The sequence below is a fragment of the Haplochromis burtoni genome, unplaced genomic scaffold (assembly GCF_018398535.1).
Source record: "Haplochromis burtoni strain Fernald_Lab_line unplaced genomic scaffold, NCSU_Asbu1 Contig_58, whole genome shotgun sequence".
Lineage (NCBI taxonomy): Eukaryota > Metazoa > Chordata > Actinopteri > Cichliformes > Cichlidae > Haplochromis > Haplochromis burtoni.
Genome location: NW_024582419.1, coordinates 1,567,899 through 1,585,485, shown reverse-complemented (window position 1 = coordinate 1,585,485; position 17,587 = coordinate 1,567,899). Strand labels below are relative to the sequence as shown.

The window sequence follows — 17,587 nt, the reverse complement described above, 5'->3', positions numbered from 1 at the left end:
TTTAAAATCAAATCTGGGACTGAGGAAGCCAGCGAAAGAGGAAGTCAGAGCTAATGTAATGTAGGAGCTACAACTAGTCTTTGGCATTCAGCATCAGCTGGAGGCGGACTGCTAAATTGGATAATGTGATGGTCTTCTGGAATCATGCGAAGATAAATCTCCCTCAAGTGCCGGTTCAAACATTTCTGCAGCAGCGTATGAAACACAACGTGAAAGGAGGCGCCGTGTTGAGCCTGCAGATGATCATCATAAACAATATGAAGCTTCTCTGTAGGCTTAAATGAATGAAAGGCTTCTCCTCTTTCTTACGGTGCTTTAGAGTGATTGGCTGTAAAACCACTTTCCTGTTTGTTTTTTTAAATACTTGACATTTTAAAAGGATAAAAAGGGGAAAAAGGGGGAAAAACATCATTTATATATAAAAACAAACATGCCATCTGAATGGGGGGGAAGGGATAGGATAGGAGTACATTATATGTATCCAAATACATCCACATGTTTTTACATGTCGCCTTACAAGAAAGAAAAAGGATGTTTATAATTTCCAGCCATATCTCAATAGCTCAAACACTTCCTCCTTAAATTTTGGGGACATTCTTCCTGTAAACTTAACTTTCTGTATCATATTTTTCTATTTAATTAATTCAGGAGGTTTTAATGTTTTTCCAACCTTCTGCTTCGGTGCCATCCCTCTAATAAATAGATCTCATCTTGATTTTGGGAGATTTGACAGTGCGCAACAAATTTAAATGATCAAAACGGGAAAACACAAATATTTTACAAATATGCCAAAAGTTTATTTATAACTAAAAATTATGTTGTTAAATATTCACATTTTTAAACCCAAATTTGAGCCGGACTTCTCTACAATTAATTAATTAATCAAGCAACAACGTTCAACCACTAAAACCACTGTTACCTTCAGGAGTAACTCGAATCAATAACCAAAGAATTAAAGGCCACATTTCATGTGTTTGGCTGACAATCTGAACTATAGCTGTAATTATTTATCTTACAAGCTGTTTTATTTCTGCAAAATATTCTTGAACACAATTCGAGCACTAATTATTTTCCATTCATTTCCATTTTGGATTTACTTTTTTCCATTCGTCCACATCATTAAAATTTTCTGTTACTAAAATCTGCAAATCTGATGTTTTAATAATTTGACTTTTTCACATTTTTTACTCATGTTTTTCTTCTTTTATTGTTTCACTTCATTTTTCAGCCCTTTTGTAGCAGCATTTGCAGATCAAGTTGTCTGCAGCTCTTAACAGTGGCTGCTCAGCAGGAAACGGTTGTGACTAGCTGATAAACATAGTGTGAAGTCAGAAGAGACTAAAAGCAGAACAAAAAGAAACAAGTACATAAAGTGACCTTTGTATTTAAGTGGCCATAAACAACTTCAAATTCACGATAATGAAGCTCTTTAAATGCTAAACGTGTGAGTACTACGCTTGATAAAAACTTAAAGAGTGAGGGAATCTCACATAGACACTTATAGCTAAAGATTAGGAGCTCCATAGTTTCCTCAAAGTCCCAGAATGTATTTATTTTAAAACTTGTGTGCCCAATATAATTTATTATGAATTCAAATGAGTCTCAAACAACTTCAGATGCACAAAGCCGCTGCATAATAATGACAGCTCAGCTAATCAAGGTTTATTTTTACCTTGGCTTGTCTTACAGAGGTTCTGCTGCATGCAAACATCATTTGCTTTGCAAAGGCGTAAATGATTCCCGCTGATAACAATCCCATGTCTATCTGTAAGAGCAGCACGATTTTAATTGTAAGACATTCAGAGGCGAAAATAAACTTGATTAGCTGAGCTCACGCCATTAGGCGCTAAGTATGTGCATCAGGGACACAAGATTTAAAAAAATACCATCTTAATAAACCTTAAGGGGACCTATAAAAGCTGAGATTCAAATAAAGTTTCCATAATACCAGAAAAAAAATGCAAGTAAGGGTCATGTGAAAGTGAGCTAAAATGCACACTAGCATCTCCAAACACTGAACAGAGCAGCCAAGCGGATTAGCAGCTGGTATTACCACATTAAAAGCCGTTACTAGGAGAGCTAAAACTATTATGAGATAAGGGCTTTGGTTTTAGAGCCACAAACCTATAACACCGCTAACACACCATATGCTGGCATCCTGACAGAGTTGGTGAGAATACCTGTCAGAAGGTTAGCATATTAGCATCTACAGTAGTGCAAAAAAAGTACACCTTCTTCACTTTTACATAACAGGACATAATGAAATATAATTTGGTACCTTACCAGATTACTGAAATAATAAAAAAAAAACCCTCAGGTGATCAACAACATGACAGATTACACTATTTCATTATTTATTCAACAAAAACTCAAAGTCCAGAAGCAGTGAAAAACTAAGTACACCCTGTGACTAAACATCTTGTAGAACCACGTTTAGCAGCAATAACTGGAAGTAATCATTTTCTGTATGGCTTTATCGGTCTCTCACATCGTTTTGAAGGAGTTAATAGCCGACAGCAAGGTGCTCAGGTCTTGTGGATGCAAAATCCCAACCGACACTTCTCCATCACCTTGCTTAACAGTTGGTATGAGGCATTTGTGCAGATATGCTGTGCATTAGAGATTTGAGAGGTAGGTAATACTTTCAAACAAGCTATACTTGTTGTGTCTTTTTCTAAATGTACTCTAATGAACTTTAACTTTTAACATGCTAACTGAGGCCCGCAGAGTCCGAGATGTGGCTAATTCTTCTAAGCATGGCAACACTACAAGAGCTTAAATGGTTTCCACTTGTAAATACTCTTTCTCACTGTACAGTGACGGACTTCAAATTGTTTGGTAATGATTTTAAAACCCTTCTCAGATTGATGGGCAGCAGCAGTCTTTGCAGATATCGGTCCTCCTCTGCAGGGTGTGAACACATCTTAATGCTTCAGACCATCAAACTGCCAAAATCTCACTTTTATGGAGGTGCTCTACTTGCTGATAATCAGCTAATCAAGTGCATTTGAATTGGAAGCTCCTGGCTGCTACTCATCCTTTTAATTCCTGTAGATGTAATCAGAGTGTTTTTTTTAACACACTACTTCTAGATTTTTTCCTAATTTTTCTAAATTAAAACAGTGGAATATATCAAGTGTTGCTATTCATCTGACGTTTTATTTATCTAATTGTAAAACCTGCCAAGGACCAGATTGTTTTTATTATGTCCTGATACATAAAACCTTAGAACTGACAGAGGGTGTACTTTCCTTTTCTAATGTGAAGCTGAGCTGTTAGCGATTAGCTCAGAGATTCTTAATATTCTCGTGTTGGCTCATGTTTAGCTTTAGAAGTCATTGGAAAACATCAGTGGTAATCAAGTATGACTTGATCAGCCATTCAGTACGTGCTCTGTAACAGAGTAAGGAGAAGTTGGAAGACAGGTGGAAAATGTGGGCAAGGAAATACTTGAGAACCACAGTGAGAAGGGGGCAGATCAGCATGGCAGGGCACAAAAGAAGTGCAGCGAGTTTTGTAGTGAATAATTCACACAGCCAACAGCAGTGCAGCAGCCATTGGTCCATTATGTAAAAAATCCTACCAGGATAAAACAGTGAACGAGGCGTAGGCGTCACCACCCACCACTAGAGACGTTTTTGGCAGAGCAGAGTGAGCTCTAACAGTTTGTTCTGATTCTCATGGGCGCATAAGGAGCTCGCAATTGTTTTACACTTAATTCTCGCTGTCAGATTTCTTTAAGTTTGCTCTTTGTGCGCTAATATCAAACAGAGTTACAACATGTTTAACAGCAAACACGTTCACGGCACCAGATGAACATCTGAAAACACTTAAAGACAAACGTTTGATTGTTTAGTAAGAGCTCAAATATCCAACTTATGTCATCATTTTCTTCTTATTCTTATCCTGTGACATGCAATCACTGCAACAACCAGTTCAGCTCCAGTGCTGACAAACAAAGACTGAAAATACACGCCTTTCTCTTGCATTACTGTAGCAGAGGTGTATGCTGAAACCCTACACATGGTGCTGCACATTACAGTTTTGACAAATCACTAATTTAACCAAAAGAAATGACTAATTCATATTTTGCTAAACTACAACATTAATTAGAAGAAACTCGTGGATTCTCACTGTCATGTATTCTTGAGCCACCCCTCATTTCTTTATATATTTACAGGAAAATGGGAAATAGGTGGAGAAATTTTGTGAATATATACGTAGACATATAGTATAAAAGGCAAAAAGAGAGTTTGTCATTATTTGGATGACCACCTTTGTTTTTCAACACAGTCTGAACTCTCTTAGGCCGGTCCATGACATAGGCTACGTTCACACTGCAGGCGAAAGCGCATCAAATCCGACTTTTTTGACCCTATGCGACCCATATCCGATCATGGTTTGACAGTGTGAACAGCACAAATCAGATATTTTCAAATCCGACCTCACTTTCATATGTGGTACTGAATCCGATACATATCTGAAGTTTTAGAAAGCGACTGCTGTTTGAACGGTCATGTTGCATTAAATCCGTCTTTTACATCACTGACACAAGACAGACGGCAATTATCAGCGCCGGAGAAAACATCGCGAACGCTTCCTGGCCATCCGGTGTAGATGTCAGTGAAACTGTTGGGAAGACAACGTTGGAGAAACGTGAACATTTTATTTGTACTGTATAATCTGCAGATTCTGAAAGAAATCTGCAACTATCCTTTGAAGCACCGCTCCTCTCTAAAACAGCAATACGGATCATTATTAGGCCATATGTAAATAACAAAATAACTTTATAACTTAAAGCAAAATTGAGAAATGTAAAGTCCGAAGCAGTCAAACAATATGGTTTGCTCTGGGTCTAAACAGAGCGCGTTGTGTGTGTGAGGTCTTCTTTTGCGCATGCGGGCCGCTTTGAGCGTTCACACTGGAGCGCGTTTGCTGTCGCATTTTATTTGTAGTGTGAACGAGCAGACAAAAAAAAATCAGATTTGATCCAAAAAATTGGAATTGAGCATTAAGACCTGCAGTGTGAACGTAGCCATAGTGTTACATTGCGTTTGGGAGCATTGTCATGCTAAAAGGTGAAACCATTACCGATCAGACACGTTCCAGCTGGTGTTGGATGGAGGATCAAAATCTGTGTTGATACTTTCATCAAATTTGACAACACCAACACCTCTGACTGAAAAACAGCCCAAACCATGACAGTTGTACCTCTCTCCTGACCTCCTCTGCACAAGTTGATGATGATAATTTATCCGTAAATTTCAATTAACCAATTCCTCTCACCTGTTGCTACTGGTTTTCAGTTTGGCAGAGCTTAACCTTTGGCCTGCTTTTCATAAATGTGTGTGTGTGTGTGTGTGTGTGTGTGTGTGTGTGTGTGTGTGTGTAGTGGTGGTTTTGTCTTAATATTTCAAGCTAACAGGAAGCAGGAGACATTAGGTGACAGTATCAGTATCAAAAACATATTTCTATATTTATACCTTCTTGAATTTCCTGCATTTCGTTTCAGTCTTTGCCTGAATCACCTTTTCTTTTTTTGTATGACAAACTTTTGAGACTCGATATCCTGAAATATATCGGAGTTTTAATAGAAAAGAGTCAAAGGGAAAGGCCATGCAGTGATTAAAATACTTGAAAAATCCTGAAATAAAGATATTTGAGGAAAAAAAAGCTTTATGCTACGTCACGAAAGCCAATCAGCTGGGATTCTCCCCACAGGCTGTGGATTCGCCTGACGCCACTGATGTTCAGAAATAGAGAACAAGCTTACCAACTGTGGTTACATTTTGCTTTTACAGTCAGAGGGAAAAAATGAAAGGCATCATGGTCAAGTTTTGAAAATCTGTTTCTGTAACTGGATTTCAGCTCTCTTGGTCGTGCTCCTCTTGCCCCGTTGGCTGCTGGAGCGACTTTTTGTGGGTTTGATGAAAACACACCAACTGTGGACAGCTACCCTGACAGGATGTTGAGGACCAGGGGAAAAATATGAACTGAATGAAATTAAGCGAGTGATCTTTTTTAATATCAATAAATAATAGTTTGTAGATCCTTTACTGACCATTATTTCAATCAGCTTAGATCCTTTTCTTTTTTTAAAGTAAAAGACAGAAGTGACAGGAGCAGGCTAGTGGGTATGCTGCTGTATGTTTTAACGCTTATCCCACTAAGATAAAGTCTTACCTCTGTGATTTATTTATTTATTTTTTTACAATTTTGGGCAAAATTGTTGCTTTTGTATCTGTTTTTCTCTAAACTGAATCTTAATCATTGACTCTCAAGCGAGCCTCCTGCAAATATAGAGCTGTTAGACGTAAACAAAGGCCTACCTCGCACATCTGGAGCTGAAAGAGACGCCGTTCCTTCTCCATCTCCTCTGCGATTTCGGCCCCGGTGATCTCGGTGCGGATCATCCCATGCTGCTTGGCGTGCTCTCGCTTCTCCTTCTCTATCTTTGTACTGACAAAAAAACCACAGGACTAATCATTACAAGGGCTACATTTCTAAATGTGACCTTTATTTGTTTTTCGCATTGGGTTTGTGTGCTGTAAATTCTGTGATACTCTTTAAGGGCCCCTGCAGAACTGCTGTAATGTCAATAAAGCTTGACTCATAATGACAAACAGCGCAGATACAACAGCACACTTAAGTTATCCACTTACAACTTGGCTTCGTAGTCCTTCCACGCTTTGTCAAAGGGCTTCTTTATGTCCTGCAGAAACACAGAAGAACAAGAATCAGCAAACTACAAAGGAGGTCACAGGAGGGACGGAGTTATTTGAAGAGTTGGATCGCTGCTTGAGGCCCAGCAAATGCTTCACTACACTCTCGATTTATGGCCTCAATGCCCAACGAGCACCCACGCCCCTCCTTGTACCTCAAACATCAAGAGTTCATGGCCCAGTTATTCGCCTTAAACAACACAAAAGCAGTGTTTACTTCAGCCAGATTTACAGTGTGATCTTTAGTTTCTTCTCTAAACTCCCCCGTCTATCCTCCAAGTCTCTTAATCACAGGCACACAACTTGAAATTGATAGAGAGATGGGCTGACCGGCCATCTATCCCCCTGCCCCACTGAGATGTACTATTAGGGGCCCCGGAAGAGTCGAGAGAGAGAAAAAAGGAGGAAGAAGAGAAATTGTTTTTAAAGTAAATCTTACCCCTTTCACGCCTTTCAGATCACCCTTCAGCAGCGAGTCCAGGGTGAAGATCACATTGTGGCTGAGGCTTTGGAGCTGAAAGAGACAAGAGGAGGAGGAGGGAGAGGATTTATAATGAGGAGAGAAAACTTAGTTCGTATATCAAACCATAGCATCAGAGGCAGACGTTAAAGGCACTGCCAAGTAAAACCACAAAAAGAACCAACAATGAAATTCTATTACAAACAAGTATTGTCTGTGCAGCCAGAGCTCGATATAACTCACTCCGCTGTGCCACAGATCTGTCCAAAAGTATTAAAACACCGGGTTAAATGTTCCTTACTCATGAGCATAGCAAGTCTAACCATAAATACACTGTAGGTTACAATCCTGCTACTAAACCTTCAGCCACCAGAGGACCAAATGTTTATTTACTGCAATCCACAGCTGAAAACAGACCTTGCTAAATTCTTGGGTAACACTAAAAACTGCAGCCCCCAGGTACATTTAGGACGACTCATACTATTACACCACAACTCATGCATTGTTTATAGTAGTGCAATGTTCAGTCTCAACTGTTACGAAGTTGATGTGCAGTTAATAAGTGCAATAAATATTTATACTGGAAAAGAAAATCGTGAGAGAATCGTGATCTCAATTCTAAGCCAAAAAATTGTGATTCTCATTTTATGCAAAATCGTGCAGCCCTAAGTGCAAGGGTAATTTTATCCCATTGCCAGGTTATTGCTAGGCAATGTGATGACGTCATAATATAGTTAAGGACCTTCAGGGTCCTAAGATGTACCTGTGTGCCAAGTTGGGCTGTTGAACACGTGATTGAGTAGGGCGAGTTGCAAACAAAGACAAAGTAACACACATATGATAGAAAAATATTGCAACAGACATGTCGGTTTTAGCTAATATGATGTCCAACAAGTGCCGACAGCATACTCAACGTTACACACAGGAAGAAACTTGGGGTAAACACTGCTGAATGGTGTCAGCACATTGTTGACAAGCAGAGCAGTTTCATTGTTTCAAATGCTCTCAGCAGAATAGAATCACAGCTGTGCAGATACATTAAAAAAAATGGGATCAGCATCAGTCGCACTTAAAAAAAAACAACAACGCAGTAATAGTCTGGCTGTACACATCACACAACACCAACAGTAAGGCTTAGACACATTTCAGGCTGCCTGGTGAGTGTTACTGTGTCCACAGGATCTCTCACTTCTGTGTTTCTCGTTCATTGTCTACTGCCTGTGCAACGCATCCAGAGATGGGACATCTGCATAAACTCTAGATTATTTTATGCAAATGCAATGCATCTGACATGATCCAATGCCTCTAGAACAGGAATGTGAAACTCATTTTAAGTCGTGCATAGACGGTCCTGGAACTCCAAATTTAGCATATAAAGTTCTCATTTATTAGAACTAGTTTTCATTAATTGACAGCAAATGTTTAGCATTTGAAAAACTGTCAGTGGGCCAGATCAGAGTCAATTCTGGGCCTTATGTTTGGCACTCCTGTTCTAGGACCTCATGACAAACTCTGAATGCAGTCGTACTCAGGCTCTAAAAAATAACCAACATCTGCATGACTTCTTCATCACCTCAAATGAACTCAGAAACAAGTTTCACTGAAAGTTTGCAAGCAGTCTGCGATGTTGGTTTCATTATGGAATCCAGAAGTAGAGATCCTGCAAGAGGTGATCGTCTAATCAGTTTCAGCTCAGTGTTTGCATGAGGCTGCAGACGTGAGAGCACCTGTCCAACATCTATCATGACTGTCTAGTGTAATATTTACTCTTAGCAGTAGGAGTTCATAAAGATAACATGAAATTATTGCAGCCCACCACAACACTGCCAGTTTCTCCTGTTGGGAAAGGAGCTCTCCCATCGAATGTCCAGTGCCGGGAAGTCGAGTCATCTCTTGTGTGCCCCACTTTTGGTTTCCACTATTCCAGTTAGCACTGTGTGGTTTAATTGCTAAAGGCTGTGGCAGCAAATCACCAGCTTTGTCTGCTACTGGGTCATGGAGTGTTGAATACAACTTTTACTGGGGGCTAGACTATAATGGGAATTGGCAACCAGCTCCGATTTGTTCAATAAATCAGGATTAGTAACATCAAACATGTCGGTGGAGTTTTTGCACAGCTGATTCACATACAAGCTTTCAACATTATGCTAAAAAAAAAAAAAAAAAAAAAAAAAAAGCTAAACACATAAGTCGGACCATTTTTTAACAAACAAATAAGATCAGGGATCAATAAGAAAACTGATAAACAATGAATCCTGAGTCAGATTAAAGTAATGAGCATGAATCAAAACCAAAGCGGGGAATGTGAAACTAAAACAATGAGCTCAAAAATGCTAAAACGGTCCGCAGTTAAGTAATAAGTACAAACCATTCCTTCCACTTTACGCACAGGCCTTTGATCCCATTAAAATGAAATGAAAAAGCACGGTTTTAAAGCAGTGCATCTTTGGATTTGAGAGAAAAACAAAACAGCACCAGCCTTGTTTTTTTTAACCTTCACTGCACTTTATCAACACATTCCTGCTGCAGCTGACTGAAGCAACGAGCAAACGCCACAGGAAAATGGCGCACATGCAAGTGAGTCCGTCAAAGAACGATGTCTGCAGCAGCTCGGGTTGCCGCAGCTCTAACCATTAGGATCAGCAAGGTCACTCACAACACCACTAAGCATTTAAGTCCTGGTTGTTGCTGTTAGCCAAGTCCACAGCGCCTCACTGCAGCGTTCGAGGAAGTAAACAATGCTTAATGGGCGCTAATGTGCTTCTTAAGTGCCTGTCTTGCATATGCTATTGTCAGAATCAATCTTTCATTGGCCGGCTGCCGATGTGCTCTAACAGCCATCCTGGAAACTGTCACTGTCTTCTCAGAAGGAAAACAGAGAAGAAGACACAGAAAAGCTGCTTCTATCTGTTTGCGAAATCCTTAAATTTCAGCTGATGACACATGTAGGACATCTAGGGCAAGCGCCGCTCATCGATACTCATTTGTAGTACACGCACACACCAGCTGCCCTCAGGGCGCCGTTATTGAAGTCTGAAAAATGCACTCGATGAAATACTCAAAATGAAAAAGTCAAGAGATGTTTGCTTCAATATGCAGGCAGCTCAGACAGGTGAGTGATTTAGGGTGTTTTCCACACAAACACGCATGCAGTTGTTCCTGGTGCTGCCAAGTTTATTTATGGAGTCTAATCTCCCCGTGAGCCACACAGGATGAGAGAGAGAGCAAAAGAAAGAGAAAGAGAGAGCGCGTGGTCTGGCTCTTCCAACAACAATCATTCAGAGGATTCAAACAGGACACATTATTCAACAGAAACGTCAGTGAAAATCCACACCAGGCAGATAAGAGCCTGTCTGGTAAGGAAAAAGGTGGATAAAGTCAGCTATACTGTCCAGTCGCCATGATGGTTTTGACTGCGTAGGCGAGAGCAGAGATTGATGAACATGTATTATTCAGCTGGAACCTGTACAAACGCATAACTCAGGTGTTAGCTGCTTCATCCAACCTTTCAATCTTCACCTTTAAACTAAAGTAATCCTAATCTATCCCACTGATCCAAGTGAAGACAGCGAACGTAAGCTGTGTATGGAAAGGATTCCTCTTTCTATCCTTGCATACACCAGGCCAGCAGTAAAGGCTCTCCAAGCCATTTATTTTAATGACACTTTGAGTGCTGACAGGCTGGACTCACCAGGTTCTTCAGGAGTGCCGACAGTTCCTTGGTGAGGGAAGAGAACTTGACGAAGGCTGTTCCCAGGTCGTGGTTGTCCCGGCTGATGAAGTTGCTGCCAAACTTATCCAGAGCCTGGGCGTAATTGTCTTCATTCTGGACGTGGTCTGTTTAAAGAAGGAGATGGGGCAGTGGTCAGTTTAAATGCTATAACTTTTAATGACATCCTGAGGGGAAAAAATATCAGTGTCCTTCTCCAGGTGCACACACAGCGACCAGGTAGTGAATTATATGTTTTTTTGAATCGGTTTTAGGCTTTAAGTTCCTTAAAAGCTCTTTCTGCTTAGACATTTAATATTTAAGAAGTATAAGCTTATTTAAAAAAAAAAAAAAATAAGAAGTGAAACCTCTTATGTCCTGTTTTGAAAACGTTAAAAAACATCGAGAACAGAAACAAAGCCAGAAACTTTGCTTCTTGGAGCATTTTTCTCCACATCATATCAGAAAATCTTGAGATCCTTTTACATGTTTCTAAGAAAGAAGAATGAGCTTTAATGACCTCTAAAACCCACTCAGAGGAGAGCGCTCGGCTTGCATTATGAGTTCAGAAAAAGAAAAGAAAAGAGAACACCTCTGATATACCGTAGTTATTGCTACAGTCGCTGACCCACTCTGTATCTAGCTGCAATTGAAAAGAGGTGTCGCACACACCATGTACCACACATTGGCTGTCAGGTATAGGAAGATGGGCCTAAGTGGATGGCAAACGACTCCGAGTGAAATCATCAACCCAGATTCCCAGTCTCTGTCCCAGAGATTTGGGCCAACTCACGCACTTGATCTCAAGTCGCAGCTCTTCAGTTCAGAATTCAATTGACAAGACATAAAAAATAATAGCACTTTATTGATAATAATAATAATATTATTATTATCTTCCAAATAGCAAGAGCGGAAAACTTCAAACTTCAAAACTCACACACTTGCCCTGTCATTTCATTGAGGACATTTAACACCTGGAGGCCCTTCACCCACACCCTGCGACATTTTTTTTTTTAAAGCGGACCCGTTATGCCTTTACTTATTTTCTGTCCGTTTCTGATACATGCTCCGGCCCACTCATCATCACAGTGGACTGCATGTGGCCCATGATGTAAAATGAGTTTGACATCTCAGCTTTAGACTAAACAAAACGCTTGATCAGTGATTACATCGAGTCTTTTCTTATTTAACGACCAATTGCAAATTGCAACCAAATAGTTCCCAGAAGTTGAGACTGCATCACCCACAATCTTTGATTTGACTTGGACTGACTACAGTCACTCTCAGACAACTGCAAACCTTCACCAGTCTAAGCATCATCTAATATAAAAGCGCAGACAGATTCTCAACACGTTGCAGTAAATATGACTGTCTGCACCGATGATCATCTGCAACTCATCTCATACTCTGCAACTGGTTCCCAGCTGATTGTATTATGGTTATAAGTCTATTCAAAAGAAAGGTTGCAATAAATGCCTATGGGGTTTTGCTGTTAAATAGCCACCTGATGCAACTACGTGACTATTTATGGAGCAATCTCTGAATTAATGCTTCAGATCTGTGAGGTTCTGGCTGGACTCCAAATATAATTAGTAAATGTGAATTTACCAAAATGTCACCGATTGCATGAAACTGCCAACTTGATCACATTAAACAGCAAACTGATAGCAGACTGACTCGGTCTTATTGCGGTCTTGGCACACCAAATTCACTATGTTGACGGCAGCTGACTACGAGGTGCCGCAGACCAGATCCCTGTCTTTGAAGGAACTGTTTCAAAGGCAGTGACATCACAGGTTCAGTGAACATAATGTAATAATTTGTGGTCATGCGATCAGTCTCAAATGTTTGAGATCATGTGACTGGAGCATAGAGGGAGAGGAGCTGAATAAACTGAGGGGCTGCACCAGAATAAGATAAATAAGCATTATTTTGATCTGAAAATTATGCAAAGCTACTCTAATAGATACCAAAAGAAGAATATGCAGCCTCTTGCAAACCCGGTCTCTAACATGGACTAACAAAGCCAATCAAAGCGAAGGAGGTTTTTCAGAGGACCATAAAGTTCACTTTATAGAATCAAGTTCAGCTGCTTTCAGCTTTGCACATATTTATTTCTGATGATCTGGATGTGAGTTGGAGAGCTTTGCAAATTTATAACCAAGAATGTTCTAAAGCCAAGATTTTACAGCTCAAGTTAAAGAAAGTGAGAAACAAAAAGGCTGTGGATAGGGAAAGTATTTCAGTCCAGCTTTTTTTTGTTCTCAAAGGCAACACAGACACACACCTGAAACAAACAGAAGTGTAAATCTTTCCTAGGGATGTTTCCAATAAGACAAATGTGGCAGAAATACTCAGCAGATCCTGCAGTGGAAAGTTCCTTCAGCAGAGCAGCAACACAAGCAATAAAATAAGACACATGACCTTCACTCCTGAGAAACTTTGTTTTATACATTTTGACAACAGCAAGTCCTCTTTATATACAGTTACTGTCAATGGAACAAGACGCGTTGTTCTCAGGGTCTGCGAGACTCCCCGAGAGCCGTCAGTCAAAGAGCAGCATCCATCTGTCACTGTCGTTAAGCTGGAGAGGAGGTGGAGGGGGACGTGTTTAGACTGTTGCCAAATCTAGAGAGGAGACCTGGCAGGGAGGTCAGGTGAGACTAGAAACCCGCGGAGCTTAGTCCCCACAGCAGCCAATTTGGACGCGCGTCACAGTGGAAACTCAAAGTTCAAACAGTCCTGAAGTTACTATTGAGGACGTTTTGTATTTTCTGTATTTTCTACAGATTTTCTGGGTGTTTAAGGGGTTTAGGAGCCCAGCAGGAAAGAAGTGGGTTACAGTGGAGGGGTAGCATGAGAGGTCTTTAGATTCACCAAGCTTAAAAGTTCAAGTTCTTAATATCCTTCCACTTTCATTGTTACATTACATCGTCTGTTGAGTTTCAGGCCAAAGAGGAGTCACACAAAAGGGTCAAATTGGGAGGAGTGCAAGCTCTCTGTTGTTTTCCATACAAATGTGATTTCTACATGAATGAAATTGAAAATTTAAGTACACAGAAACAAGCCACCTGGAAGACGGCCACTATGCAGACTACACTTGGCGTCTCCGTCTGAGGCGACGTGACCTCGTCGTGCCTCGTATAAAACCTGAGCACCTGCTGCTGCTAGCTGTTGGAGTTGTAGAGGAAAAAAACAGCTCACAGAAAAATTGAAACGACCTCGAGGATTTAAATAAAATCCTAGCAAAACCAAAGATAAGACAGAACACAAAATATTATATGTATCTTCATTAATTTTGGTAATTTTATAATAAGCACTGTTGCTTCTGATTGGTAAAGAGCGTCTTTGGAGGTGTTTTGATGCACGCTCAAAAATCCAGGTTCGTTTGGTCGTTGCATTTTCAGAGGGAGAAATATTTCATCACTCATCTATCTGCCTGCAGGTTCCTCTAACCTCATACTGTTGCTTAATGACCAGAAGTAGCTGTCTAACAATGGGCTACAAACTCAGACTTTTATGACCAAGACTGAAGAAGTTACTTGGATGACGTGACAAAAAGTTTCTACCACTGAAAACACTGAATCCAGATGAGCTACAGCAGCTTTCTGGGATGTGTCTTTAAAGCCAGCATCATTAAAAAAAAATTTTTTAATACATTAATATATTGTTGCTGTAGCTTCATAGTGTGCACCCATCTTCATGCCTGAACCTCCATATGCGTGTATGCACCCATTTCACATTCTTATGGCAAAATATTAAGAAATGAGGCGTGGCTCAAGACTTTTGCACAGTCCTGTATAAACAATTTTCATATCAATTGAATCCAGGCCAAGCAAGACTGAAACACAAAGTCAAAATAAGATAAATAGCAAAAAAATAAAACAACCTTAACATTTTTAAATGGGTTAGATTAAAGATATAAACAACAGGAAAACATTTATAAGGACGAAGGTATATCGCATTTATTTAAAATAAGATCGGGACAAAGTGAGATGGAGGTTCTCGCTCAGGCTTAGGGGCCCTGACAGTCGACGTTTGGTCATCTTTTGGTTTTGTTTTGATATTTTTTTTAAAATCCTCATATCACAGTAGCAGGACTGTTAGATCTGTAAGATCTATGACACATATTCTAAAATGCTCTAATACAAGTTTTCGATCATCGTTTTCAATCATTTTTATGCAAAAAAAGAAAGAAAAAAAGGGGAAGGTTAGGATTAGTCTCAAGGCTTCTGCTGTAAATCTTGCTACTCCGACTTTGTTGCCAGGGTTCAATGCCAAACATGACAACACAGTGATAAGATGTAGGAAATCCCAGATGATGTTTAAAACATACATTTCTATATACAACTTTGCATTATTCTCACTACACCAGTGATTCAGCTACTGCAAAAATGATGAAAAGCTTTTGGAGAAGTTGACTTCGGTTAAAGAAAAATCTCAGTTTGTGTGGCCTCGGGGTAAACTGATCAAACAGTTGCCACCACAGCACTGCTGGCACACTGCTGGGACTGATATCACAATTTTTAAATATATTTTAACTGAGCATGCCCAAGTCTCTGTTTTGCAATCACTTTAACCCTTTAAAGCCTCAATTATGAAATTATTGGCATTTCTGTGCATTATATGATAGTATACATCAGCTTTCTCATGGGAAAATAGATAAATAAATCACACCAATGATGCAGAGGTCTCAAAAACTCGTGTATCACATATGAAACACAAACAGGATTAAGGCCTTTATCTTACTTTAACTCGGAGGAAACTAAAAACTTGCGTAACAGCTGGCTTCAAGTTAACCCAGCTGTTTCTCCAAAAGAGCCACAATGAGACAAAGGTAAACAGACTCTTCTCTGAGGAGAAAAAATAAACTTTTTTTGTGGGTCAAGCATCACAAACTGTCATTTTACAGGGAGGAGGCTCTCGCAAGCGTTCAGTGGAAAATTACTGAGGATCCATGTCACAGCAACACACTAAACAAACTCAGGTGTTGGTTTCTGGGACGGCCCGATACATGCAACAAACACCATCTGTCCAACACAAGGCTGCATTCCAGACACGCACACACACAAAAAAGCAGCAACCCTCATTCTTATTAAAGATATTTAACAAATCCTGGTCTCTGGGGGTTTGACTTTCAGGAAAGGGCTACAAGGCTGTATCCAAACATTAATCAAAGCACAGCAAAGCCTGACAGATTTAGAAAAAGACTCTCACCTTGACCTGAATTGTAGATGGCCTTCACTGACTTCTTCACCTTCTGCAGGGAGGTTCGGTCCTGGTCCAGCGCCTGAGGAAGAGATGATGCTTTTTAACACCTTTGAAGTGGTTTCATGCCTTTAAAGGTGACTGTGAACATTCATATCAGAAAACAGCAAAGACACTTTGCAACCTTTAAATATTTGTTTTAATGGTAGACCAAACCTGAAGAGGTTACGGCATAAGAACAACAAATATTTGCTCAATAATAGAGCTGAAGTGCTCATTCATAATGAACGAGGCATCAATCATCATTTCAAGCAGAACTTTTGTGCAATTACCGGTTGTTTATTATTACAAATTATTCTCACAAAAATGAGGCCGACCTGCCGTTACTGCACGCTATACATCTCACTTTCTTGCAGTTTCACAGATTAATGTTTAGCGCTTTGCAAACAAAGCACCAGGGATTTAAAATAATGACCAGTATTAATAATAAAAACACATGCATCTTCCACCGGTGGTTACATGTACAGAAGTATTACAAAAGCCATTCAATGCAAAATCCACAAGCGTGACCCCTGAGCTGATTTACCGTCACCCCCCCCCCCCCCCCCAAAAAAAAATATGGCTTCACACAAGGAAAATTCATCATCATAAACATCATCCACATGCAAGAAAATCTCACCATGAGGCCGTATCGCTCAGCTCATTCCCTGCCAGAGAAAACAACAACTACATCTGAAGTCACATCACATTCGAACACACCCCATAACTCACATTTCCCCGTTAGAAATCCCAGCACTGACTGACATAATCCTGTGCACCGCTTAAAGATAAAGACTAAAGTCAATTACATCAGTGAATAAGTGAAATGTTAGATTTTGACGCCCCCTCAGCTCAGAATTTAATTATAAACGTTCACATTTTTATTGCTTTTTTCCCCCATCCTATCTTGTTAAATCTTTTCTCAGTTGGTTAAAAAAACAAAACAAAAAAACAAAACACCCACGAACATCTGGGTTTTGCCTTCAGTGGGAAAGGGTAAAATCAGCATTTATTCACTCACAGGTCAACTGACTCTGCAAAGCTTGGCAACCCAGCCTTCATAATGTGTGGTCACTGTTGTTTGAAGCAGGCGGGGATACAGAAATCCCAGCTTTTCCAAATTCTTATACCAGTACCGTTAAACATGGCACAGTACGACTTCTTTATGTCCGATACCGACACCAATATCATAAATTTGGATATCGGCCGATACCGATATGAATCCGATATAGTGTGTTTTTAATAAATAAAACTGTTTTTTTAATATCTTGCTGCATTCTGTATAAGTTCAAACTCAAGTTTAAAAAACAAACAAACATTAAAGCTATTCTGTTATACCTGTATGCAAAAAATACACTGCACCCAAAATATTTCATAGTTCAGCAAAACTGATCAATCTAATAAACTTAGACCTACTCCATCCTCCCTATTCTGGTATTTTAAAGAGTA

General features: G+C 39.8%; 1 protein-coding gene across 6 annotated transcripts in view; it reads right to left on the bottom strand.

Annotated features, from left to right (window-relative positions):
- The window catches only part of asap1b (ArfGAP with SH3 domain, ankyrin repeat and PH domain 1b), an 80,621-nt gene that overhangs the window by 35,985 nt on the left and 27,049 nt on the right, over positions 1–17,587 (bottom strand). For all 6 annotated transcript variants that reach the window (XM_042220976.1, XM_042220979.1, XM_042220978.1 and 3 more), the window contains exons 2-6: positions 16,109–16,181; positions 10,874–11,019; positions 7,162–7,236; positions 6,663–6,712; positions 6,330–6,459 (exon numbers count right to left, since the gene is read on the bottom strand). In XM_042220976.1, the coding sequence (XP_042076910.1) occupies positions 6,330–6,459; positions 6,663–6,712; positions 7,162–7,236; positions 10,874–11,019; positions 16,109–16,181 (474 nt within the window). The remainder of the gene's footprint in view (positions 1–6,329; positions 6,460–6,662; positions 6,713–7,161; positions 7,237–10,873; positions 11,020–16,108; positions 16,182–17,587) is intronic.